The 23,804-nt window shown below is 36.7% G+C and overlaps 1 protein-coding gene across 2 annotated transcripts in view; it reads left to right on the forward strand.

Annotated features, from left to right (window-relative positions):
• The window catches only part of LOC121421081, a 107,427-nt gene that overhangs the window by 20,392 nt on the left and 63,231 nt on the right, over nucleotides 1–23,804 (forward strand). For both annotated transcript variants that reach the window (XM_041615694.1, XM_041615695.1), the window contains exons 3-14: nucleotides 4,489–4,596; nucleotides 8,243–8,347; nucleotides 11,084–11,224; nucleotides 11,435–11,542; nucleotides 12,531–12,824; nucleotides 13,703–13,735; nucleotides 14,518–14,678; nucleotides 16,124–16,282; nucleotides 16,996–17,140; nucleotides 18,654–18,823; nucleotides 22,256–22,417; nucleotides 22,842–22,992. In XM_041615694.1, the coding sequence (XP_041471628.1) occupies nucleotides 4,489–4,596; nucleotides 8,243–8,347; nucleotides 11,084–11,224; nucleotides 11,435–11,542; nucleotides 12,531–12,824; nucleotides 13,703–13,735; nucleotides 14,518–14,678; nucleotides 16,124–16,282; nucleotides 16,996–17,140; nucleotides 18,654–18,823; nucleotides 22,256–22,417; nucleotides 22,842–22,992 (1,737 nt within the window). The remainder of the gene's footprint in view (nucleotides 1–4,488; nucleotides 4,597–8,242; nucleotides 8,348–11,083; nucleotides 11,225–11,434; nucleotides 11,543–12,530; nucleotides 12,825–13,702; nucleotides 13,736–14,517; nucleotides 14,679–16,123; nucleotides 16,283–16,995; nucleotides 17,141–18,653; nucleotides 18,824–22,255; nucleotides 22,418–22,841; nucleotides 22,993–23,804) is intronic.

Consider the following 23,804-nt stretch of genomic DNA (forward strand, 5'->3'; position numbering starts at 1 on the left):
TCATGTTCATTTATGTTTATTCTTACATAAATGATTTCAAAAGCAAGAATGCCAGATTTCCAAAAATATGGATACGTTTATTTTTCATTCTCAAATTTAAGTTCTGAATGCAATTACATAGACGAACATAATTTGTAAAACAAATAAATGTGCTGGTTTTTACCTGGCCGAAAGAAAAAAAATAATCATCAAACTAAGCCGAAATCCTAGCATGCTTTAACCAATTTTGTAATTACGGCCACCATCTTTGTTATTTCTGTCGTAATATTTCGGACACATGTGATTATTTTTATGTGTATTACCATCCTAGTTTTGTTTAATCGTTTTACATATATATATATATATATATGCAAATCATCTTTGGCAACTTTAGTCCATTATTTTCACTAAATATGATATGTATATATATGTGTGTGTGTGTGTGTGTGTGTGTTAGGGTGGATGTGTGTGTGTATGAGGGTGTGTAGGTGTGTATAGCAAATAGTGGTAGTAAAAAACGAGCCGTGATGGGCTTGAATGGTACCACATGACCTCCCTTCAAAAAGATATATTGTACATTCCGATTTTTTGGAGGGTAAAACCCATGTTCCACTGTACACGCTTTACTTTCTTTTATTCACAAAGTGGCAAATGCTACTGATAATTCTCTGCACACAGTTTGTGTATTCCTAGACCTTTCCAAGGCCTTTGGCACGATTAATCATGATATTTTGCTTTACAAGTTATCACATTATGGTTTGCGTGAAAAGGCCTTAGAAAACAATTTGTTTCGATAGAATACTTCAAATGAAAACTATTTCTTGCGGTGTACCGCAAGAATCACTCCTAGGCCCACTGCTTCTCATGTTGCATATTAATGATTTTATTAATTCATCAAATAACGTATCGTTTATTCTTTTCGCGGATGACTCTAACTTTCTTTTGGCACACCGTAACCCTAATTCACTACTTACTATTTTGGATAGGGAATTGCAGTCTGTTCAGACATGGATTCAATCAAACAAGTTGTCACTCCATGTAAACAAAACAAATTTTATGCTTTTCAGTAACTCTTGAATTCTTTGCCGGATCATGTAATCATAAACAATGTTATTTTGCAAGAAATTGATTTTTCCAAATTTCTTTACATTGATCGTGAATTATCATGGAAATGCCAAATTGATTATTGATGTAAGATATCTTCTCGAAACACTGGCATTCTGAATAAACAAATATTTTTTTCCCTGATCACATTTTAAAAACATATTCCACATTGTTTTATCCCATATTAATTACGGAATATTAGCCTGTGGTAATATTAGTACAACCTTAATTGATAAAATATTCACGATACAAAGACGAGTAGGGTGGTTAATCAAGTTGGTTTTTATTCCCATACAAATCATTATTTTTCCAAAATAAAGCACTCAAAATTTCTGATATACAGTACGTCCCAGAAAAAAAACGAAACCGAGATTTATCATAATTTAATCATGAATAAAATAGACAAATGACCTACTATTGTAAAGCTTAAAATCTCCTCTTTTATCTGGTATTACTTAGATTATTCCTCATTCACGCATGGGTGAGCAAAAACAATTCGAAGAAAGGATGCCAAAAACTCATTTGGCGGGGGTATCTGATTTTCAAAAAGCAAATCACATGACTAAAGGGTTCAGTATGTGCTCTTTCCTTTGGTGCCTTGATCACAGAAAATGGTCAAGAAGTAAGAAAGTTATGATCCCTCGAAACAATGCTTTTATTTCCATAATTTCATTAAACGTGTTTTCACCGGTTTCCCACAGAAGCTATCGCACGGTAACAAAAGACTTAATGCATGGCTGATCGTCAACAAAACTAGTGTCGAGTGAGTTTGAACGCTGGCCTGTAAAAACTCTTCATTTTATGAAATTATTGAAATTCAAGCCTTATTTCAATCAACCAGAACTTTATTTTTCGACCATTTTCTGTAATTGAGGTATCGAATTAAAGAACAGATGCTGAACTTCTTAGAAATGTGGTTTTCTTTTTAAACCCGAAATACGGCCCGCCAAGTGACTTTTTGGTATCCCCTTTTCAAATTGTTTGAAAGAGGAGATTCTAAGCTTTAACATGGTAGGTCATTTGTCTATTTTATTTGTGATTAAGTTATGATAAATCATCGATAAATCTCGATTTTGTTTTTTGTGGGACGCACTGTACATGCATTTCAGGTTGGTATATTCATGTTTCAGCTTTCAAAACATGAATTGCCTTAATATTTGCTTCCATGTTTCAAAGGAACAATATAATCCACGCATATCCCACCCGGCTAAGTGGTTCCTATCACCTTCTGCGTACTCGCACTTTCTTTGCTCAAAGAACAATTGAATTTGAAGGGCCCAGGTTTTGGAATGAGCTTCCCCATTTTACGGTACATAGTGCCTCACTTAATATATTCAAACGTAAATTGAAATCAATTCTTCCTGTGCAAACTTTTATATACATGTACTTTGTGAATACGCTCTGGCTGAGTATAGTGGCAGACTTTTTTATTTCATTTTTTGTATTCCGTACATACCACAATTGACACATTTTGGCATTACTTTATCATTAATCAATTTACTTATCTGTCCTCTCCTTGTTAAGACTGATATTTTTTCATGATCTTGCAGACTTAACAAGCTTTGTTTTTAAGGCAGGTTCCCTCATATTTCACTCTTTAAATTGTCTTTAATTCCAAATCGCTATTTCGTTTAATTTGAATTAATTGTTTTGTCTTGTCTGATTTGTATTCTCATGAGTTTTCTGATATTGTTTTCATATTGTTGTTTTTACTTGTGAAATATGTAAAATAAAGTCAAATTAAATCAAATCAGATATTGAATGAATGAGGATCGAGAATATCGATTAATCATGTTAATGGCGAAGCTCACTATTAGGTAGTCTAGCCCTGCGCGTCTACATTTCTTAATAGCATGCAATGCGTTAAATGTTGATTTTTATAGTGACGTAACCATTCCATGACTATACAGTGCGTCCCAGAAAAAACGAAACCGAGATTTAGCGATCATTTATCATTACTTAATCATAAATAAAATAGACAAATGACCTACCAAATTAAAGCTTAGAATCTCCTCTTTCATCTGATATTACTTAGATTATTTCTCATTCACGCATGAGTGAGTAAATACAATTTCAATTCAAAAACTCATTTGGCGGGGGGTATCTGGGTTTCAAAAAGAAAACCACATTTTTGAAAAGTTCAATATCTCCTCTTTAATTTGATACCTAAATTACAGAAAATGGTCAAAAAATAACAAAGTTCTGGTCATTTGAAATAAAGCTTGAATTTCAATAATTTCATAAAATTAAGAGGTTCTCCAGCATGGCTTTCAAACTCACTCGACACTGTTTTGTTGACGATCAGCCATGCATTAAATCTTTTGTTCACCATGCAAAAACTTCTGTGGGAAACCAGTGAAAACACGTTTATCTCATGAAATTAGGGAAATACAAGCCTTATTTCAAATGACCAGAACTTTTTTATTTCTTGACCATTTTCTGTAATTTAGGTACCAAATTAAAGAGCAGATATTGAACTTTTCAGAAATGTGGGTTTCTTTTTGAAACCCCGATACCCCGCCAAATGACTTTTTGGTATCCTTTCTTCAAATCGTTTTTGCTCACTCATGCGTGAATAAGAAATAACCTAAGTAATATCAGATGAAAGAGGAGATTCTAAGCTTTAAATTGGTAGGTCATTTGTCTATTCTATTTATGATTAAGTTATGATAAATGATCGCTAAATCTCGGTTTCGTTTATTCTGGGACGCACTGTATATATATATATATATATTAGCATTATTTTGTTATTGTTACTAACAATATTACCACCATTATTAATATCTTTAACATTACTATTACTGTTCCTTCAGGATTTTTCTTGCTTGTGTGCCTTCTACTTAAAGCTTGTGTATAGTTTTGGTAAATCCACCAAAATGCACCTATCACTATTCCAATTCATTGCTAGCTAATATGAATGGATATGCCCCATAACAGTTATGATGTGGAGGATATGAAATGAAAATGTGTTTTACAGGATAAATTTTGCGATTTTACATGGAAATTTAACTTGATCGGGTCACCCGATCAAATTAAAATAAGCTGTGTGTTTTTGTCTTTCAATTAAATCCTATTCCAAATCATGGAATGGGCTGAAACTTTCAAGATATGTTCTTTGTCTGTAACTTTTGGATATCTAATCACTAAATTTATAAGATAAGTGCATGAATGCCCATTTTTTTAATTTAAAGCAAGCATCGCCGAGAGAGGGCGCTATATATCCAAGATTTGAATATTTGAAATTTTCTCAGAGAAGTGCAGTTGGAAAAATATCTAACGGTCTCTACGCTTCAGTAAGACTGTCATATTAGATGATATTCGATTATCAATCACATTATTGACCCTTTACCAGAGCTATACACAGGCTTTAAAAAACTTATTCAATTCTCCCCCCCCCTCTCACAGTTCTTGCTCAATGGGATTGCATCAGCTTGTTAAACCAAGAAGAATACTACGGGAACACAACTACATATTGCGATAATTATGCATGTGGTGACGAGTGCAGCAGCTATGGTAAGAACGGACTCACTTTCTTTACTCAAAACTGGGTACACAGGACCCATCCCCCAACACACACACACACAGGAACACACCAATAAACACACCTCATGAGTTTTCATTAAATTTCTGAGGCTAGAGATGACTTTTGCCATAATTAAAAATTGCACTGTGCTCACTGATGCATTAAACATCGGGATTTTCGTAAAAAAATCAAATCAAATGAACCATGCAAGGAGCTTTGTGACAGATATCCATCCTTAAATATTGCATCTCTTTCAATAACGTAAAAAAGAGCTAATGACATTCCACATGTTCATTTAAGAATGAATGTTTGATAAAACGCCTTTGAATCATTAAAGCATGTTAATTGGTCATGAACATAGTGAAAAAGTTGATAAAAGATCGGTTTCAGTTAAAAATGAAGCAATACTTGCCTATGATATTTGGAAATCGTATTTTTTTGTTTTTGTTTCCAATAAATGTTCATTGAACCGTGAAACGATGAATTCTGTTGAAGAAACTCTTCCCCAAAATAACAGTCATCAGATTCTTTCATTTTTGTCTCACCTTCGAAGCAGAGTGAGACTATTAATAGGCGCCGCTTTTCCGACGGCGGCGGCGTCAACATCAAATCTTAACCTGAGGTTAAGTTTTTTAAATGACGTCATAACTTAAAAAGTAAATAGACCTAGTTAATAAAACTTGGCCATAAGGTTAATCAAGTATTACTAAACATCCTATTAGAGTTTCATGTCACATGACCAAGGTCAAAGGTCATTTAGGGTGAATGAACTTAGACCATGTTGGTGGAATCAACATCGAAATCTTAACCTGAGGTTAAGTTTTTGAAATGTCATCATAACGTAAAAAATATATAAACCTAGCTCATGAAACTTAAACATAAGATTGATCAAGTATCACTGAACATCCTGCATGAGTTTCACGTCACATGATTAAGGTCAAAGGTCATTTAGGGTCAATGAACTTTGGCCGAATTGGGGATATCTGTTGAATTCCCATCATAACTTTAAAAGTTTATGGATCTGATTCATGAAACTTGGACATAATAGTAATCAAGCATCACTTAACATTTTGTTCAAGTTTCAGGTCTCATGATCAAGGTCAAAGGTCACTTAGGGTCAATGAACTTTGGCCGAATCGGGGGTATCTGTTGAATTACCATCATAACTTTAAAAGTTTATTGGTCTAGTTCATTAAACGTGGACATTAGAGTAATCAAGTATCACTGAACATCCTGTGGGCGTTTCAGGTCACATGACCAAGGTCAAAGGTCAATGAACTTTGGCCGAATTGGGTGTATCTGTTGAATTACCATCATAACTTTGAAAGTTTATGGATCTGATTCATGAAACTTGTACATAAGAGTAATCAAGTATCACTGAACATCCTGTGCGAGTTTCAGGTCACATGATCAAGGTCAAAGGTCATGTAAGGTCAATGAACTTTGGCCATGTTGGGGTTTTTTGTTGAATAACCATCATATCTCTGTAAGTTTATTGGTCTAGTTCATAAAAAGTGGACAAGAGTAACCATGTATCACTGAACATCTTGTGCGAGTTAGAGTAGTATATTTCAAAATTCGAAAATATCTCTCAAAGTCATCTACTGAAGTCCTCATTCATGCATTTATTAGTTCACTTCTTGACAGTTGCAATAGCCTGCTCCATGGAATTCCAGAAAAGGATATTTCTAAGCTGCAGAGAATTCAAGACTCTGCAGCCCGTCTAGTTTCCCTCACTAAAAAACATGACCATGTAACCCCTACTCTTAAACAATTGCACTGGCTCCCCATTAAATTCCGTATACAATTCAAAATTCTACTCCTAACATTCAAATCTCTTCATGGACATGCTCCAAGATATCTCTCCGAATTGGTCCAGGCATATACTCCAAGTAGGTCCCTTCGTTCTGCAAATCAAAATTTCTGAACAGTCAAAAAAGCAAAAACTAAAATTTTTGGTGATAGGTCCTTTTCAAGCTCTGCCCCACGTCTTTGGAACACTCTTCCAGCTTCCCTTCGTTCCATCTCAAATATCACTTCATTTCGATCAAATTTAAAAACGTACCTCATGAAGAAAGCATATCCAACATCGCCCCATTTACAGTGTCCTTGAATTTTTTTTTTCTCTCTTAGTTTAATGATTTCTAATTTGTATATTTTGTATGTTCTACATTGTAAAGCGCTTTGATATGATTTCATGAAAAGCGCTATATAAGTTCAAGTTATTATTATTATTATTATTATTATTATTATTATTATTCAAAGTCAGCACTGCTGCTGTATTGAACCGCGTGATGCAGTTGAGACGGCCAGAGGCATTCCACTTGTTATTGATAAAAATGTGTTAAAAATCCAATTGCATGTACAGCAAATTTGGACTTGTGTTTATTCAACCGTGAAATTTAGCCAAAAAAGTTGTATCGTCTTTTAGAAAGTACCTTTTACAAGCCTTCTGACTATTTTTCATGATGGGAATGTGGAATCAGTTCCAATAAAATGGAATCAAAGTCATGATATTTGGCTTGTGACTTTTGAAAAGGGACATTTTTATAGCTTATAAAATTACCTACCCGCTCATGTAAAAATATCTCAAAAACTCGAATTGGTTCGGAAATTATTGATGTTTGTTCAAGGGGGGACTTAATTTTTTTGTTGTGTATGTGTTAAATACTTGTGTTAGATATTGATTTGATTTTATTGATATTTAATTTGATCATTGATATACTATGATTACAAATACATCTGTTATGTGTATTATGTTATTTGTTTTAAAAGTGGAATAAATAAATGAAATGAATTTAAAACATAACATTCACGCATGGTAGATTAAAACAATAAATATGGAGTTGTATCAAACGACTTGCTTAGAATCGAAACTGACGTGCTAATGTGAACCCACTCTCATTTTGAAGGATCAGTGAGAGAAACTTGATAAAGAATTCAAAAGAAATGCTAATGAGCCAATCTCCGAATAAGCACGGTTGTCTTATTACGAACAATCTTGTCCAATTTTGCTGCACAAAATATTTTAACATTAACATTTCAAACATCTCTTGCTCATTAATTCCTGAAGTTTTTTTGTCACGTATTACGTATCAAAACGTACAGGAATAATTGAATTATTGAAAGATTATTTAAATGAAATATAATTTATTTGCCTTTAAAGAAAAAAAAATGGGAGAAATCACATTTTCCATTTTTCTGGGACACACTCTTTGTTATACCCACTACATACAAGTTCTATGACTTTTACAACAGCAACAACAACATATACTACTACTACTACTGCTACAACTACTACTACAACAACTACTACTACTACAACTACTGCTTCTACTACTACTACTACTACTACTACTACTACTACTACTACTACAACAACAAATACTACTACAAGTACTATTACTTCTTCGGCGACGGCGATATACTACTGCTTGTATACTTCTATTATTACTACTCCCAGCAGAACAGTCAAAGTTAAAGAATTCCACCTAAGAAAAAAAATTGGATGATGATAAATCTTATATTTTACCCAAATACATCTTGATATGTGTCCCCCCCCCCCTCCGAAAGCAAAATCCTTTGATCTGATATCCAAAGAAATAATCTGATTTTGATATACTGCCCATTGTACAGGTTTCGATCCCGGTCCGGTGTGTGAGTTCACGGGTTATGATTTGTTACCTTCGTGCTACAATGACTTTGGTGATCAAGTGACGTGCGATGTACCACCGTGTCATGGTAAGTAAACAACAGCTTTTCATTGCAATTGAAAAGTGGTTTTCAGGCGTGATAAAACGTTATTTTCCCCCACAATCGCGAAAATTTACCTCTTTTTAGGTAAGCTTTCATTCGCTTGCTAGGCTGCAACCTTCGTCAGCAGGGTGACCAGATTTCACAAAATGAAATACGGGACAATCGTCAAAGCACGCTGCACGAGCGGATGGACCGAGCCAGGTCTTAATAAAATAGATCAACAAAAAGGCTACAATGTTAGACTTGTGAACGAAAGTGTAAAGAATTGGAAGGGAGGGTGAACGAAAGAATGAAGGGGAGAAAGAATAGACGAAAAAAGAGATGAATTGAGAAGGAAAAAAAGGGAAAACGAAAAAAATATATAAAGAATTGGAAGAGATGAAGGAGAGAAAGAATAGGCGAAAAAAAAGAGATGAATTGAGAAGAAAGAAAGAAAAAAATAAGGGAGAAATGAAGGAAAAAATAAAAAAAAATAAAAGAAAGTTAGAAAATAAAAGAAGGATGAAAAAAATAATAAAAGAGAGAAAAAAGGTTTCAGTCATTCTTTGAAATTAATATAGGAAGAAAAAAAAGAAAAGAAGGGAAGATTTATAAATGTGTGAAAGAAAAAAATAAAGGATAGAAAGAACGAAAAGAAAAAGGAGAGGAAGGGAGGACGCAAAGAAAAGTTTAAGGAAAGAAGGAATAAAGGAAATAAAAAAGAAAGTCAAAAAAGTAGGAAAAAAAGTAAGAGAAAGAAGGAAAGAAAGAAAAATGAACAGAGAGAGAGAGATAAAAGGATCAGGAAAAAATATGAAATAAAGAACGAAAATGGCAATCAGGAAGGATAGAAAGATGAAGAAAGAATGATACAAAAGAAAGAAAGAGGACAACGTTCAAGTTTCAAGCAAAAAAAATCTAATCAAACAAAAATCATAATATTTGTTTTTTAATAAAATTGAATAAATGAAATGTTTTGGAAATGAATTAAATTTCAAAGTGAAACATTGTCAAAATTAATAATTAGATGAAACATTGCGGCATCATACACAGACATCTCTCCCATCCCATTTTAAGTTCGCACAGATGACTCAAAACGAAAGTTGAAACAACTAGATCTAGTTATGAAAACTCAGTAACTTGTTCCTCCGATTACATCTCCATATCAGTAATCTGATTATGAAGTAATATGATTATTAAGTAATATGATTATGAATATTTCCCGCCGATTTTGTGATTATTTTGGTGGAAAACTGTTTATCATGTGAGATTGTTTGCACCATTGAGAATTTGCTCCGATCCTACATGCCTACCTAGTAGCCTGTCACACACAGGCAGGAGGCCAGTTTGTTTGCATTGCATGAAGTTAAGTAAATTAACTTCCCCAAAATTTACAGTTCTCGATTTTATTGTAGTCTCTGCTTCGTCATAATTATGTTGGTTATTTGATGAAAATTTGTCACATTATGTTTTGACTATATTTTGTTCAATATTCTGAAATACGGGACAAATAGGCGTCCCGGGAAGGTTTGCCGGGACGCCGGGACAAAGGAGCAAAATACGGGACGATCCCGGGAAATACGGGACGTCTGGTCACCCTGTTCGTCAGACCTCTTTGGAACTGAAAATTTAACATGTTTATTATAGATAATGATATTGATTGTAATTCTTTATCTTTTATTTGATATTTGTGTTTAGTGTTTTTTCCCACTGCTTTGACAACAATTTTATTGTTCCTCATTGGTGTATTTTATGTAAGCCGTATCTTGACTTTTCACATACACAATCTTGCAATCAAATGTTTACCATCCCTTAAAACAAAGGAAAAACAATACATAAACATGATAAACATTATGTTATGTGTTGTTTTTTCTGTTTTAGAATGTATTTTTGCGCTACAGTTTCTCCATTTTTTTTCAACCTAACATTGTACATCTATCGATTTGTGATTTTTTTTAAAGTGTTTTTTTAGTTCATATGGAAAGTAATCATAATTGATGCATTTAATTATAATCTACATAACAATAGATGAATAAATTAGAAATGACAAAAAAAAAGCTAACAAGCTACAAAACAAACAATATACCAGTTCCATGCACATTGACGGCACCGGGACTTTTTCAACTATGGGGAAAATGAGGGCGAATCGAAGAACTTTCTTCAAAGAGGGGGTGGGGGGCAAATGCGGACACCAAAATTTTGCCTGTTCTACAAAATCGAGTGCGGAGCGAAAGTAAAACGTTGTAGTATAGGCCCTATACTGGCTTCAAACAGACTTGTTAATGACTGTTCACAGTAGCTCGTGAGGATGATATAATGACGAATGCGCGAAGCGCTAGGTGAAAAAATTTAATATCTTGAGATAAAGAGAACGTCATAAGCGCTTTTTGTAACCATGTAAAGAAAGGGTATCTATTAAACCAAATCATAATAATAATGATGATAATGATAATAGTAATAATAATAATGATAAATAATAATAATAGTAAAAATGATATTTATATGATAATGATTATAATGATGATAAATATAATGATAATGAAAATGATAATAGATAGTACTGATAATACTGATAAAAATGATGATGATAATAATAATAATCATGATGATAATAATAATAATAAAGATAATAATGATAATGATAATAATAATGTCTTAAAAATCATAACCTTAAATGTAAGATGTGCATGTATACTTTACACTTTGTGATATATTCCCTTCTATGTCAATTTGATCCTCCAGAGCATGCCGGGTGTTACTCAGAGACCACCAAGGGATCTGACTATCGAGGCCTGGCCAGCCATACCGAGAATGGTTACCGGTGTCAGCCGTGGAAAGACGTCGTAGAGGAGTCCTGGGATGCATCCTCTTACCCCGACGCAGGTAAATCTTGGTCTCGACTCACAGGCTTGATTTCCACACGTTTTACAACTATTATATCCTGTCTATAGGAGGAGACTAGACTTTAAAAATGCAAATATTAAAACTAATGATTTTTTATTACCTTTTCCGATTTCGAAAACATTCTCAGCGTTTTCATGTGTTTGCTTTTTATGACGCTTTTTTAATTTCCATCCGCTCCCTTCAACCCAGGACTAGAAGATAACTTTTGCCGGAATCCTAATGACCGGGACAGACCATGGTGCTTCTACGTTAACCGTGATGGTCATACCGACTGGACCTACTGCGCTATATCACCATGTAAGTGCATCAATTTGTATTGTGACACCTTGCTTATTCTTAACAAAGATCATTCGAAAGAACCTATTTTTAGCATTTAAGATCATATTTTTTTTCGAAAAAATGAAAGTGCATCATTTTGTATTGTGTAACTATATATATTCTTGACAAAGATCATTTAAAATATTATTGTTGTTTTAAGCAGATACGAACCGATAGCGCCATCTCGAGTCCTCAACTACTCATACCTAGACAGTTTCCTGACCCATAATGCTAGTGTAGTCTAGTCATTTAGACCCATTTGAATGATAACATGCTAACCAACAACTCAATATATTTATACCGCTATAATTATGTTTTCAAGTAGCAAAACGATTACTTTTCCTCTCAAAACATTTTAGTTTCTATATACAAATACTATTGTAGGTCAGTTTATTCTCTATAGTCATGATAGTATAAGTAGATATCTGAAACTGTAAATTTTAAGACTGTATTCATAACACACAGTCAATGAGAGACCACGCACAGTTCACTTCCTCTTTAGCACGTTTAAGATTTTTTTAAAAATTGAAGGGCATCATTATGTAATTTTAGACTCTTTATTTTTGACAAAGATCATTCGAAATTGCTTATTAATAATGGAGGGTTTTTTGGGGTGTGGGTGTTTTTAAAGATTTTTTTTCTTGAAAAAAAGGATGGCACCCAATTCTAACAATGTTATTTCATATAAAGCAGCTACATACACTCCACCTGTTTTATGGATCATAATTCTCTTAAAACAATGATAGGCCTACAGTAAACAAGTTCAAAACAACTTTAAAAAATACGTACTTCTTCGTTCTTCCATTATGTTCCTCGGTTCAACAAAGTGAACGCAGTCATCTAATCCTTTTCTTGACATTCTGAAGCGTATAGGGACAAACTTATGATATGTGATTGGTAATGAAAACTGACTATGGTTTTATGTAGACGTATGCATTTGAACATTGGAGACTTCTCATTCGCACAGGTAAAACCACCGCTCTCTCTGAGTTTACACGCATCAAAAACTCGTACAACACCGCGGTACCTGATCCTCCGGGCAACGAGTGGAATTCGCTCTACTTCGATGAAAACACGTTGGATGTAGAGGAGAAGTGCGCCCTCTTGTGTCTAGAAGAGACATCATTTTCCTGTCGTCAATTTCACGTAGCCATTGGGTCAGGTTACTGTGAGTGGTTAGAGTACGGTGAATACCACCTCGGCAACCCGGTCGATTACCGATACGACACGAAGGGAGATGTCTTTCTAAGAATAGACACTTGTAAGTACTTTTAAATCCGTCAAGTTGATTTACACTTTGTAAAACACTTTGTTTAAAACTTTGAACAATGGTTGTACAGTGATATGATTAAAACTGAACAACGTGTTTAACATCTTAACCAGCGTTTAAACAGCGTGTAATTTCCCTTAGAATAACAAAATTAATCAATTCCAATGTATTAAAGGTATAATAAAATGGTAATCTGAATATGGATCAAGTGATTGACTGGAAGACATCACGTGACCAGTCATCTATTCTAGCTACCAGGAAAGTCCGACGATTACTTTTTTCTCTTGACTAGTAATGATTTTGATGTGCAAATCGTAAAAAAATGAAATAAAAGACATTATAATGCATATTATATATCATATTACATTGTTTACGTATAACTATATGTGATTTATAACAAGTTTTGCTCAAGACACACGAGTCAGAACCTGGTCAATCGTGCGTATAGTTCTGACTAATGCCTCCAATGGCGTGTATTAACATACCATACAAAGGTAACCCCATTGCAGAAATGTTCGAAAGTCAGTCAAAATCAGGTTACATTAGGGTTCCAATGAACGGCAAAGTTGCTACAAAAGTAACTTTGTGTGAAACAGGACATTGGGCAACTTTATTCAAGAATAGAAATCCTAAAATCGTTCAATAATCATAATTATGTTATGGAATTGACCATTTTATACAATTTCCCTTGTCACTGATGAAAAGGTCGAATTCCAAACCCGTTTGAACTTATTTACACAGCGCTGGTATGAGGGTTCAAGTTTAACAAAAAATGTTTGCATTTATTACAACCGGGATGCATATTTCATTTTGTTTATTAGTGCCTATTTGTTTAACACATGATTTCTTTTTTTCCCTTGTCTCTTCAGATTGTGACGGATTTTACCGTGATGTCACTCCAAGTAAGTTGGCCTTTTTTTTCTAGCCAATTCATAAAAAAATCCAGCTTTTACAAAATCACGTAATTTATGAGGCGCAGACGGAGGTCAAAAGATGACATTGTTACACGCATTACTTTATCCAAATGCAACTTTAACTCAGGGGAAACGCATCCTGATTTTATCGTCATTAAAGATATGTATAAGCCGAATACATTTTATTAATTTGAGATGAAACATAACATAGTATCTCCATTTTAAGGTATATATATTTTTAAACAAATTATTTACGCCTTTACGTTTCCTAATCTTTGTAATGTATGACTTAATCTGAAGAATCGAAGTGATAGTGGTTCTGACTTTCGCTCTTAAAACATGGATCTTGGGTTCGATCCCAGCCTTGGCAGCGTTTCATCCAGCAGGATATTGATCCACATTATTCTGCACTTAACCAAGGTGAGGTAAATGGGTACCCACAGGAAGTAACTTATAAAAAAAACACTGTGAGCACCGGAGTCGACTCGCCTAGTCTAGCTAGGGTAAGGTAGAAGTGTCTTTGACTTCGAGCAAGGTTGATATGTTTTAAATACAAATAAGAACAATATCATTGTTATTGTTTTTGTTACCGTTAATTATGTAGTAGCATTAAAATGGGTAAAATGAGTGTTACTATCATTGTTTTTATTATCATGAGTAGTAATATCATTATCATTATTACTATCATTATCTTCATCATCAGCACCATCATTCATCACAACCATTTCTTAATCGTTATATTTATCATTATCATGATTGTTATCCAAAAGGCACATGCAGTTTACCTCTTGGAATGGAATCAAGCTGGATACCAGATGCTGACATCCGGGCATCCAGTTACCTTGATGAAGACCACGCCCCACGCTTTGCTCGTCTCCATGGTAACTCTTCATGGATACCCGACCCAGCTGATCGCGAACCATTTATTCAGGTAGGTGTTATACCATATCCCGTCGGCTCACTTCTCACTTTGTAAATAACGAGTTTTCGCAACACTACGCTGACGCTTTCTGGAACGATGAGAATAAATTAAAAATATTTTCAAATCGCAACTGTTTAAAGTTCATTGTCAAGAAATGATTAGCCCGAACTTTCAGAAGATGAAAATAATCATGTCTCTCGTCCTGAGTTCACGACGGCACAGCTATTTTGATTCACCTTTTTTCGATAATGGCTGCTTTGTGATCAAGGGTCTTTTACAATAGTCTCTCGACATTGCAAATAAAGTCTACGTTGTATTGCGAAAACTCCCTCATAAATGCGTCATCAGAAACAGATCTAGAATTGTTCGAAATGGTTACAGTTTGGCCCCAGATATAAAGGCATTCTTTTCTGTGGAAGGGACATCCCGCAGACAGTTCCCCGTTCATCGTAATTGGTATGCATTTTTACCTTTTAATCACTGCGTCCCGAGTTCAGATTCTATTCTTTAAGTTGTTTCGTATGATCCGGACAAAATTACAGAATTTGTAAAACTGCATAGAGGACAGATTCAAAAACCTAGTAAGTGTAGCAAATATGCCTGCCAAATGACAACAGATGAAAGTCTTTGTCGAAATTCGTTGAAACGGAACAGCAGTTTCGTCCCGAGTTTCGGAGCTTTTGAAAAACGATCTCGTTTGTTCAGAGTGCAGGAAGAAACTGCCGTTTTGATTCACAACTTTTCGACAAACACTTCTAAGTTGCTCTTTGTCATGACGGGCGTTTGATAATACATGTTCTATGTACTTGAATACGTCATGCATTGTGTAACGAAAGCCTCCTAATATAGAATATTTGTTTGTGTGCTTGAATCAACTTGACTGCATTCTAAACTCCAGTTAAACTATGGCCGTTGTCTAATTCTTTGCTTGAATTCTGGAAAACCGAGAAATATAGTCGCTGGTTTATTTCCATTACCTTTACTGTGCAATCTTTTCCCCAGATTTTAATCAATAGGTACAAAAATGAAGTAGAATCAATGATAACATACGCCTTTGGTACGTTGCTAATTCATCTACTGCGAACTCGTCCACCCACAAAATGGTCTACTTTCATTTAGTCTAATATTATTCCATCAAAATTTCGTCTAACGAACATTAGATATAATAACCATTTGGTCCAATCATCACTTTGTCCAATCGCCATTTCGTATATGACCTTTTCGTCTCACAACCAGTTGGTCTAATATCCATTTCCTTTTCATTCGTATTTCACGAATTAACACTTAGTCCAAGTAGACCTAATGGTTTATGAACTAGTGGACCAACAGGTTATAAGAAGGAATGGTGAGTGGACGAAATGGCAATCAGACCAAGTGAATGCTGGTAGACCAAACGATTTGGTGTTAGACGAATTGAAAATAACCCATGCTTTTAATGTGATTGACAAATGCAGGTCAGGTTCCAAGAGCGGATGATGATCACTGGACTCCTGATACAAGGTGGCGGAGAGAGAGACACCATGCTCACCTCACTGTTTCATCTAACTTTTAGTGTACCCGGATACGACCGTTTAATCTTTTATCAACGATCAATATACGATGACAGTATACAGGTCAGTTTTGATATTACATTTACCTGGCCGTAAGCAGCCCCCCCCCAAAAAAAAATCATCGCTTGTACAACGGTCACTAATAGAGTGCACGAAAGTGTTCAATTTTAAAGCGTCCTTCCCCAACTCTCCCCCCCCAAAAAAAAAATACAAATGGTCATGTACATTAATGATAATTACAATAATAATAGCTTATTTAATTTGATTAATACTAGCTATAATTACAACGATCCCTGTATAACTTTCATTATACTGTTATTCAATTTCTTTATTATCCTACTTTGAGCACCTGACAAGAAGGAAGAAGGTCCCATCTTTAAAGTCTTTGATGTGACTCAACTCGGAAAGGGATCGAACGCACGATCTCTTTTTCATAAGGCGAGCACTGTTCCACTGAGTGACAACGATCCATATTTTTTTTTATTTGTAGATTATTATGTTGATCTAATCCACTTAGTTATAAATTTTGCAGGTCATTGTTTTTATTGTGTGACCATTTATATTCCCTGCAGTTTTATATTGGATGTATAATAAAAAAAAATACGCTCTTCAAACATGCCCAAAGATTTAAAATCTTACATGTTTTAGGATCTCATGTCTATTCACGTCTAATGCCATTACTTGATTCGTTACTGAGTAGTCTAGAGTAAAGTCCACATTTTGTTGTAGCATACAACTTCATACAACTTGTAACCTGATTTTATCCTTTAAATCAGTTCTTTTCAGGAAATTCTGAGTCTACCTGCGTGGTCCAGGTCTCCTTTGAGAGGCCTATCTTGACCCATGAGATCCAGGTCTGGCCCTATGTACGATCTGGTCCTGTTGCTCTTAGATTAGAGTTCATCGGGTGTAAAGACAATGGTAAGTCAAACTTGGGGAACTTTTATTTTCTAAATTTTATTTAGCATTATATCAGATTTTGGTTCGTCTACATCCTTTTCCTTTTCTATCTATGTTTGGAAATATCAGGCAATTTAATTCAATTAGGCCTACCACATTGTCTAATTTGCAGTAGGTCTTAAAAGTTACTCCTGTTGTCTAATAATAGCTTGCTCTAAAACAGCTTAATCTTTTTCGATAGAGTCTGATGAACTGTTTATGGATGAATTTTAATTCTAAAAGTGCAAAATGTCAAGTAGACGAAGTGGATATAGGACCGTTGTGAATTAGACTAAATGGCGATTAGACAAAGTGAACATTGTACTAAGTCGGACGGTAGGTAGACCAAGGACCCGTTGCAGAAAAGTTTCTATTACGGTAACTTTTGCCATCTAATGGTAACTACCATGGTAATGATGCTCAACAGCCAGTCAATATCAAGGGTTCCATGTAAGTTACCATTGGATGACTGGATGGTAAAGTTACCATAACGGTGGTTTTTATGCCACGGGACCCATGTTGGTTAAAGATAAATGCCAGTAGTTGCAGTAAACACTGATTTCATGAGAAAGTCTGTAAAGCCAGGCTTAATTGTCACTATATCATCTAGGATCTAGATCTGGTACAGTTACATCAACTGAGCTTTGTGAAATCTTGAAATCTAAGCTGAAAATGTTCACACTGAAGATCACCAACACAGATAAGCACACGTGGGACAGAGTAGTATTATTGCTTTGAACGTCGGCCCGACGCTTGATCCGAATCCTGTGCTTATTTGCTGATTTCTCAGCAATTACACAATTTCTTTCAGAATCCTTTGGCACATATGTTTTGTTTATCCCGGGGGGGGGGCATTTCCATTCACGAGTGGATACCATGCGCGACCATGGGGTCTCGAAAAGCACCCTAAACACGTAATTTTCCTAGCGAAATAAATACCCTTTTTTCATTATTTTTGTGTTTTTGACACCCTTATCACGTTACGTACGTAATGTGCCCTATCGTGAAAAAGACATCCTTTTTAAGTGTTTTTTTTTTTGGTCACGTATATTATCCACTCGTCAATGTAAGTGGCCCCCCTGGTTGTTTATAAAATCAGACACTTTGGTGGTCATTTCATTGCATTCTGTACGAACTCATTTTGATATCGTTACCACAACTGGCATTAACCTTTAAGCCATGATGGTGTTGGAAGACCTGCAAACTATACATTTTGCAAGTAACTACGCGAACTATGCAATTATGAATAAAAACTCACATGCAAGTTTTGTTTGAGCGCATTCCTTTTTGGCTTGTAATCCATTTCCAAAACAATTTAGAGCCAAACTTCCTTGGAAAATAGAAACTGTCAATTTAATCACTGATGATTCCATAACTGAATATCGGTTATATAATGACACTCTCACACGTCAAAAGATTGTGGTCTTCGTTTATACCTGTAATGCCATGATTTCAAACACTGACAGCCTTTGATTATTTTCGCATTGATTCACAGGCTGTGACGAAACTATCACAGGTGCCTCCGTTCCTGCAGCTTATTTTGAGGCATCGAGTTTCAGGCAATCGGGCGATTTTGAGAGTGCTTCTGATTTAAACCCATTCAGAAGGGGAGATATTGGCTGGATACCCGGACCAGCGTGGGAAGACCCTAACCCGTGGTTACAGGTAATGGCACTTTTTAGCAAATACTTCGCAGACGCGTTCTGTAAAGCAGAGAATCTGTTGTCAAAAGTACTTCATAACAAAGCAGCCTTTGTCGAACATCACTGTATCAAAACAGCAGTGCCGCCCTGGACATATTTGCCATTTTTTTGTCCGGTTCGAATCATTCCACGATGTGCTTACCCAGTCCACCAACATTCGACAATGATCTCCAAGCCGTCTAATGTAATTTGACGGATATTTAATCAACCCTTCATCGCCCTGTCGCCCTCATACATCATTGAACACTCCGATGCCCTGCTTCCCTCACACAGTAGTCCATCCTCCCACAAAGCCTGCTGACCTCACTTACTAATCTATCCTCCGACACCCTGTTAACCTAGAACTCTAATACACCCTCCCACAAAGCGCTACCCTTACACACTTATCCACCTTCCTATACCATGCCACCCCACACCAATACACCATTACACACTAAAATACAATCCCACACACACTTATTCACCCTACTACACCCTGTCACTCACACTAATACACTCTCACACACTAAAAGCTAGACCATCCCACACACACTTATCCACCCTGCTATTTGCAGCCCACATACCAGTACAACCTCACACACTAAAATACAATCTCACACACACTTATCCACCCTCACATGCTATAAGACCATCCCACACCCTGCATTACGCACACACACTCACACACACACTTTCCCAATTTTACCCACACACCAATACTCCCCTCATACAATATAAAACCATCCCACACCCTGCATCCCTTGCACTCGTATCCATCCTCCTACACAATTACACCCACATACCAAAACACCCTCACACGCTAAAATAAAATCCCGCACACACTTATTCACCCTCTTACACTATGTAACCCACACTAAGACACCATCACACACTTATTCACCCTCCTAAACTATGTTACCCACACTAATACACCATCACACTCTTATTCACCCCCTAAACTATGTCACCCACACTAATAAACTCCTACACACTAATAGACTATCCCACACACACTTATCAACCCTCCTTTTCCATGCCACCCCACACATCAATACACTCTCACACACTAAAATATCATTCCACACCCTGCATCCCATGCACACTTATCCACCCTCTACCATGCCACCCCACACCAGTTTACAATTACACACAAAATACAATCCCACACACACTTATTTACTCTACTACACCATGTCACTCACACTTTAAATGACCATCCCACACACACTTATCCATCCTCCTTTTTCATGCCACCCCACACACCAATACACTCACACTTAAAGACAATCCCACATCCTGCATCACACACACACTTATCCACCCTCCTATACCATGGCAGCCCACATACCAATACACCCTCACACACTAAAACACAATCTCACACACACTTATTCACCCTACTACACCATGTCACTCACACTAATACACTCTCATACAGTAAAAGACCATCCCACACCCCGCATCCCACACACACTCATGAACCCTCTTACCCAATGTTACCCATACACCAATACTCCCCTCATACAATATAAGACCATCCCATACCCTGCATCGCACACACACCTATGCACCCTCCTATACCATGCCACCCCACACACATATTCACCCTCGCACACTAAAAGACCATCCCACGCACACTTATCCACCCTCCTACACAATTACACCCACACACACTAAAAGACTATCCCACACCCTGCATCACACACACACACACTTATCCACCCTCCTATACCATGCCACCCAACACACCAATACACCCTCACGCACTAAAAGACTATCCCACATCCTGCATCCCACATACACTTATCCATCCTCCTACACAATGTCATGCACACACCAAAACACCCTCACACAAACAGACCATCCCACACCCACTGTTTCACCCCCTACACCATTTCCAACTGAATTACTATGATTGGACATCATCTTTAAATTGACACATGAAAACCCCATTTGAATTGATCTTCTCTGTGAAATGAAAAGCTGATACCACCGTTACATGGACATCACACAAATTTGTTGCCTTAACCCCATGGAATGACCCACATACTGCCACCCACACACTATTACAATGACACCCTTACACACGAATACACCCTCCCACACAGCAAACCACCTTCCCTCACCCAGTCACCCTCACACACCAATAAACCCTACCACGCCCTGTCCCGAACCCACACACAAACACACCACCCCACACCATGTCACCCTTGCACAGCAATATAGCCTCCCAGTTCCTGTCACCCTCACCAATACACCATCCGGCACCATGCGACCCTCACACATCTATCCGGGCATCTATCCACTCTCCTACAATATGGTACCTTCCCACTTATGACACCCTCCCCCACTATGGCACCCTCCCACACCTTAACCGCTCCGACACCTTGCCACTAGCTCCCACAACTTGCCAGCATCCCACACCATGCCACCCTCCAATACGGACCCCCCCCCCCCACACACACACACACCAATGCCAACCTTCCGCACCTGTGTATTTCTGTTGTATAATAAACAAATATTGACTGATGGGGTGTGTAATATAAACATTCTTTGGACCGCCGGATTTGTATTTTCCCGAGGGGTTATATTTTCCCAAAACGCGCAGCGCTGAGGGAAAATATGATCACGAGGGAAAATATTAATCCATTAGGTGGTCCAAAGAATGTTTTTTTTTACACATCCCATCAGTCAATATCTGTTATATTAGATAGCCTCTAATTAAGAAGATAAAGTTAGGCCTAACGATGCGTGCAGCATGCTGCACGTTTATGATATTCAAAGTGATTGATTGAACTGGGGGCCGTTTCATAAAGCTGTTCGTAAGATAAGAGCGACTTTAAGAACGACTGGTGAACCCTTCTTACGCGCAAAACCATCTCCAATGAATATACCATTTACCACAAGAACGGATCACCAGTCGTTCTTAAAGTCGCTCTTAACTTACGAACAGCTTTATGAAACACCCACCTGGTATAGATCTAACATTAGATCTTGATCTATATATATCTAAGTAACGTTAGTCTAACGCAGTGAATGACCCTTTTCTATTCAAATCAACTTTGTTTAGGCCTAGCCCTAGATCTAAATCTAAGTTCGAGCCCAGTCCAGGTCCAAGGCAGGCCGATAATGCATGGTAACATCTAATCCACAAGAGGGCGCCATACACGTAAAAATATATTCATGGACCGGTTAGTCAATATATTCATCGAAGGTGGACCGGCTGGGAAAATACATGGATTTCGATCATATCACGTGACGCGCAATTGACCAATCGCGCTTGGCTATCTGTCTTGGCTATCTAATATTATGATATAATGTGACATGCGCTATACAAGAACTGTATAATTCTTATTACTATACACGTGCCTCCCACGTCAACAGTTATTTTTCATTTACTTTTATTTTATTCTAGGTTACGTTCCTCTCAGGGCACAATGTGGTTGGCATGATGAGCCGAAAGTGTGGGGATGAAACTCAAGGGTTCGGATGGCTTGTAGGGACTGTGCTTGATCTAGAATGGGTCCCTTCTGGAAATACAAATATTTCTCAACTCAACAGCCAAAAACTTAATAATGTAAGTTATAAGGATTTTTACTCTTCCTCACATCAGTTTGTTCATGACAAGTTGGAATGCGCCATGTACAGCCAGCAATACAAAAGCTGATGAGGGGTGATGATAATGGTTTAAACACTAAAACAAAATGTCGAACATCAGTCATTCATCAAATGTGAAATTCGCCATGGAAAGCCAGCATTATAACAGTTGACTATTATCATTATTGAGTAGACTATATATTTAAAGTCCAATAACAAAGACGAATAAACAAATTTAATTAAGAAAAATGCTATTGATAAAGTGCTAATCTGTTTACCAACACTTCTCCTCCTCTCCTTTGTTTCCTCAAGCACATAGTAGCTTATTTGTTATGTGTTACTCGCAATAAAAAAATATCAGTATTATTATTTATTTCTATTATTTATTTCTATTACTCATCCAGCTTGTTCTAAACTACACTGGAGAGGGGTCACTTGCTCGACTGTACTTTAACGATGTGATTTATGACACCCGTGTTGTTCGAATAATTCCTACAGAATGGGGCGGAGAGTACCAGTGTTTGTCAATGGTTCTGATGGGTTGTGACTACAGTGGTAAGCAGTGGTGGGGGGGGGGGCTTGGGAGCACTTGCCCCCCCCCCCTCCCTTCTCCTCCTCCCCCAAAACAATATATATTCACGACATAGAAAAAAAAATAAAAGGAAATATAGGACAGGAAATGTTCTTACTTTGAATTCATTTCTCAAAAAACTTTCTTTACATCTTTGTTGATATGTCATTGTGAATGTGCTTACATGTAACATTTTGGTCATCATTCTTTCGAAAGAACATTGGATTCAAATTGCATAAACCTGCACATACCTGCCTATAAACGTTCCAACTACCTTGACAGTTAACCGTGGTAAGAGGGGTCAGCTTTCCATACTAGTGACATTTCCATGATAATTACAATAATGGCAAACTTACAATAGTTGAAAGTCTTTTTTAAATGAACCCCTTTTTTGGATTGTATGAAAACGTATTTGAACATGATTGATACCAATTGCTCCCCCCTCGCTTCTTGATCTAGTTCAGATTGGACCTTGGTGTTTCGAGGTTCCCTTTCCCAAAGCTAATATACATGTAGAGGGCACATTGTCTCCCAATCTCTAATCAGCGCCAATCCACTCATATTCCCTACCCACCAAGGATTGGCGCTGATTAGAGTTTGGGATACATGTGCCCTCTATGTTAGCTTTGGGAAAAGGAACTTCGAAACACCAAGGTCAAATCTGGACTATTCTTGATCATACTCATTCTCCTGCTCTCTCTGCTACCAACTTCCTCCTTCCTCTCCCCTTCTCATTATCGTTTACCACTACCATCATCCTGTTCGTTGGACGAAAAACCGGACATGTTGGCTTAGT

The sequence above is a fragment of the Lytechinus variegatus genome, chromosome 9, assembly GCF_018143015.1.
Source record: "Lytechinus variegatus isolate NC3 chromosome 9, Lvar_3.0, whole genome shotgun sequence".
Classification (NCBI taxonomy): Eukaryota; Metazoa; Echinodermata; class Echinoidea; order Temnopleuroida; family Toxopneustidae; genus Lytechinus; species Lytechinus variegatus.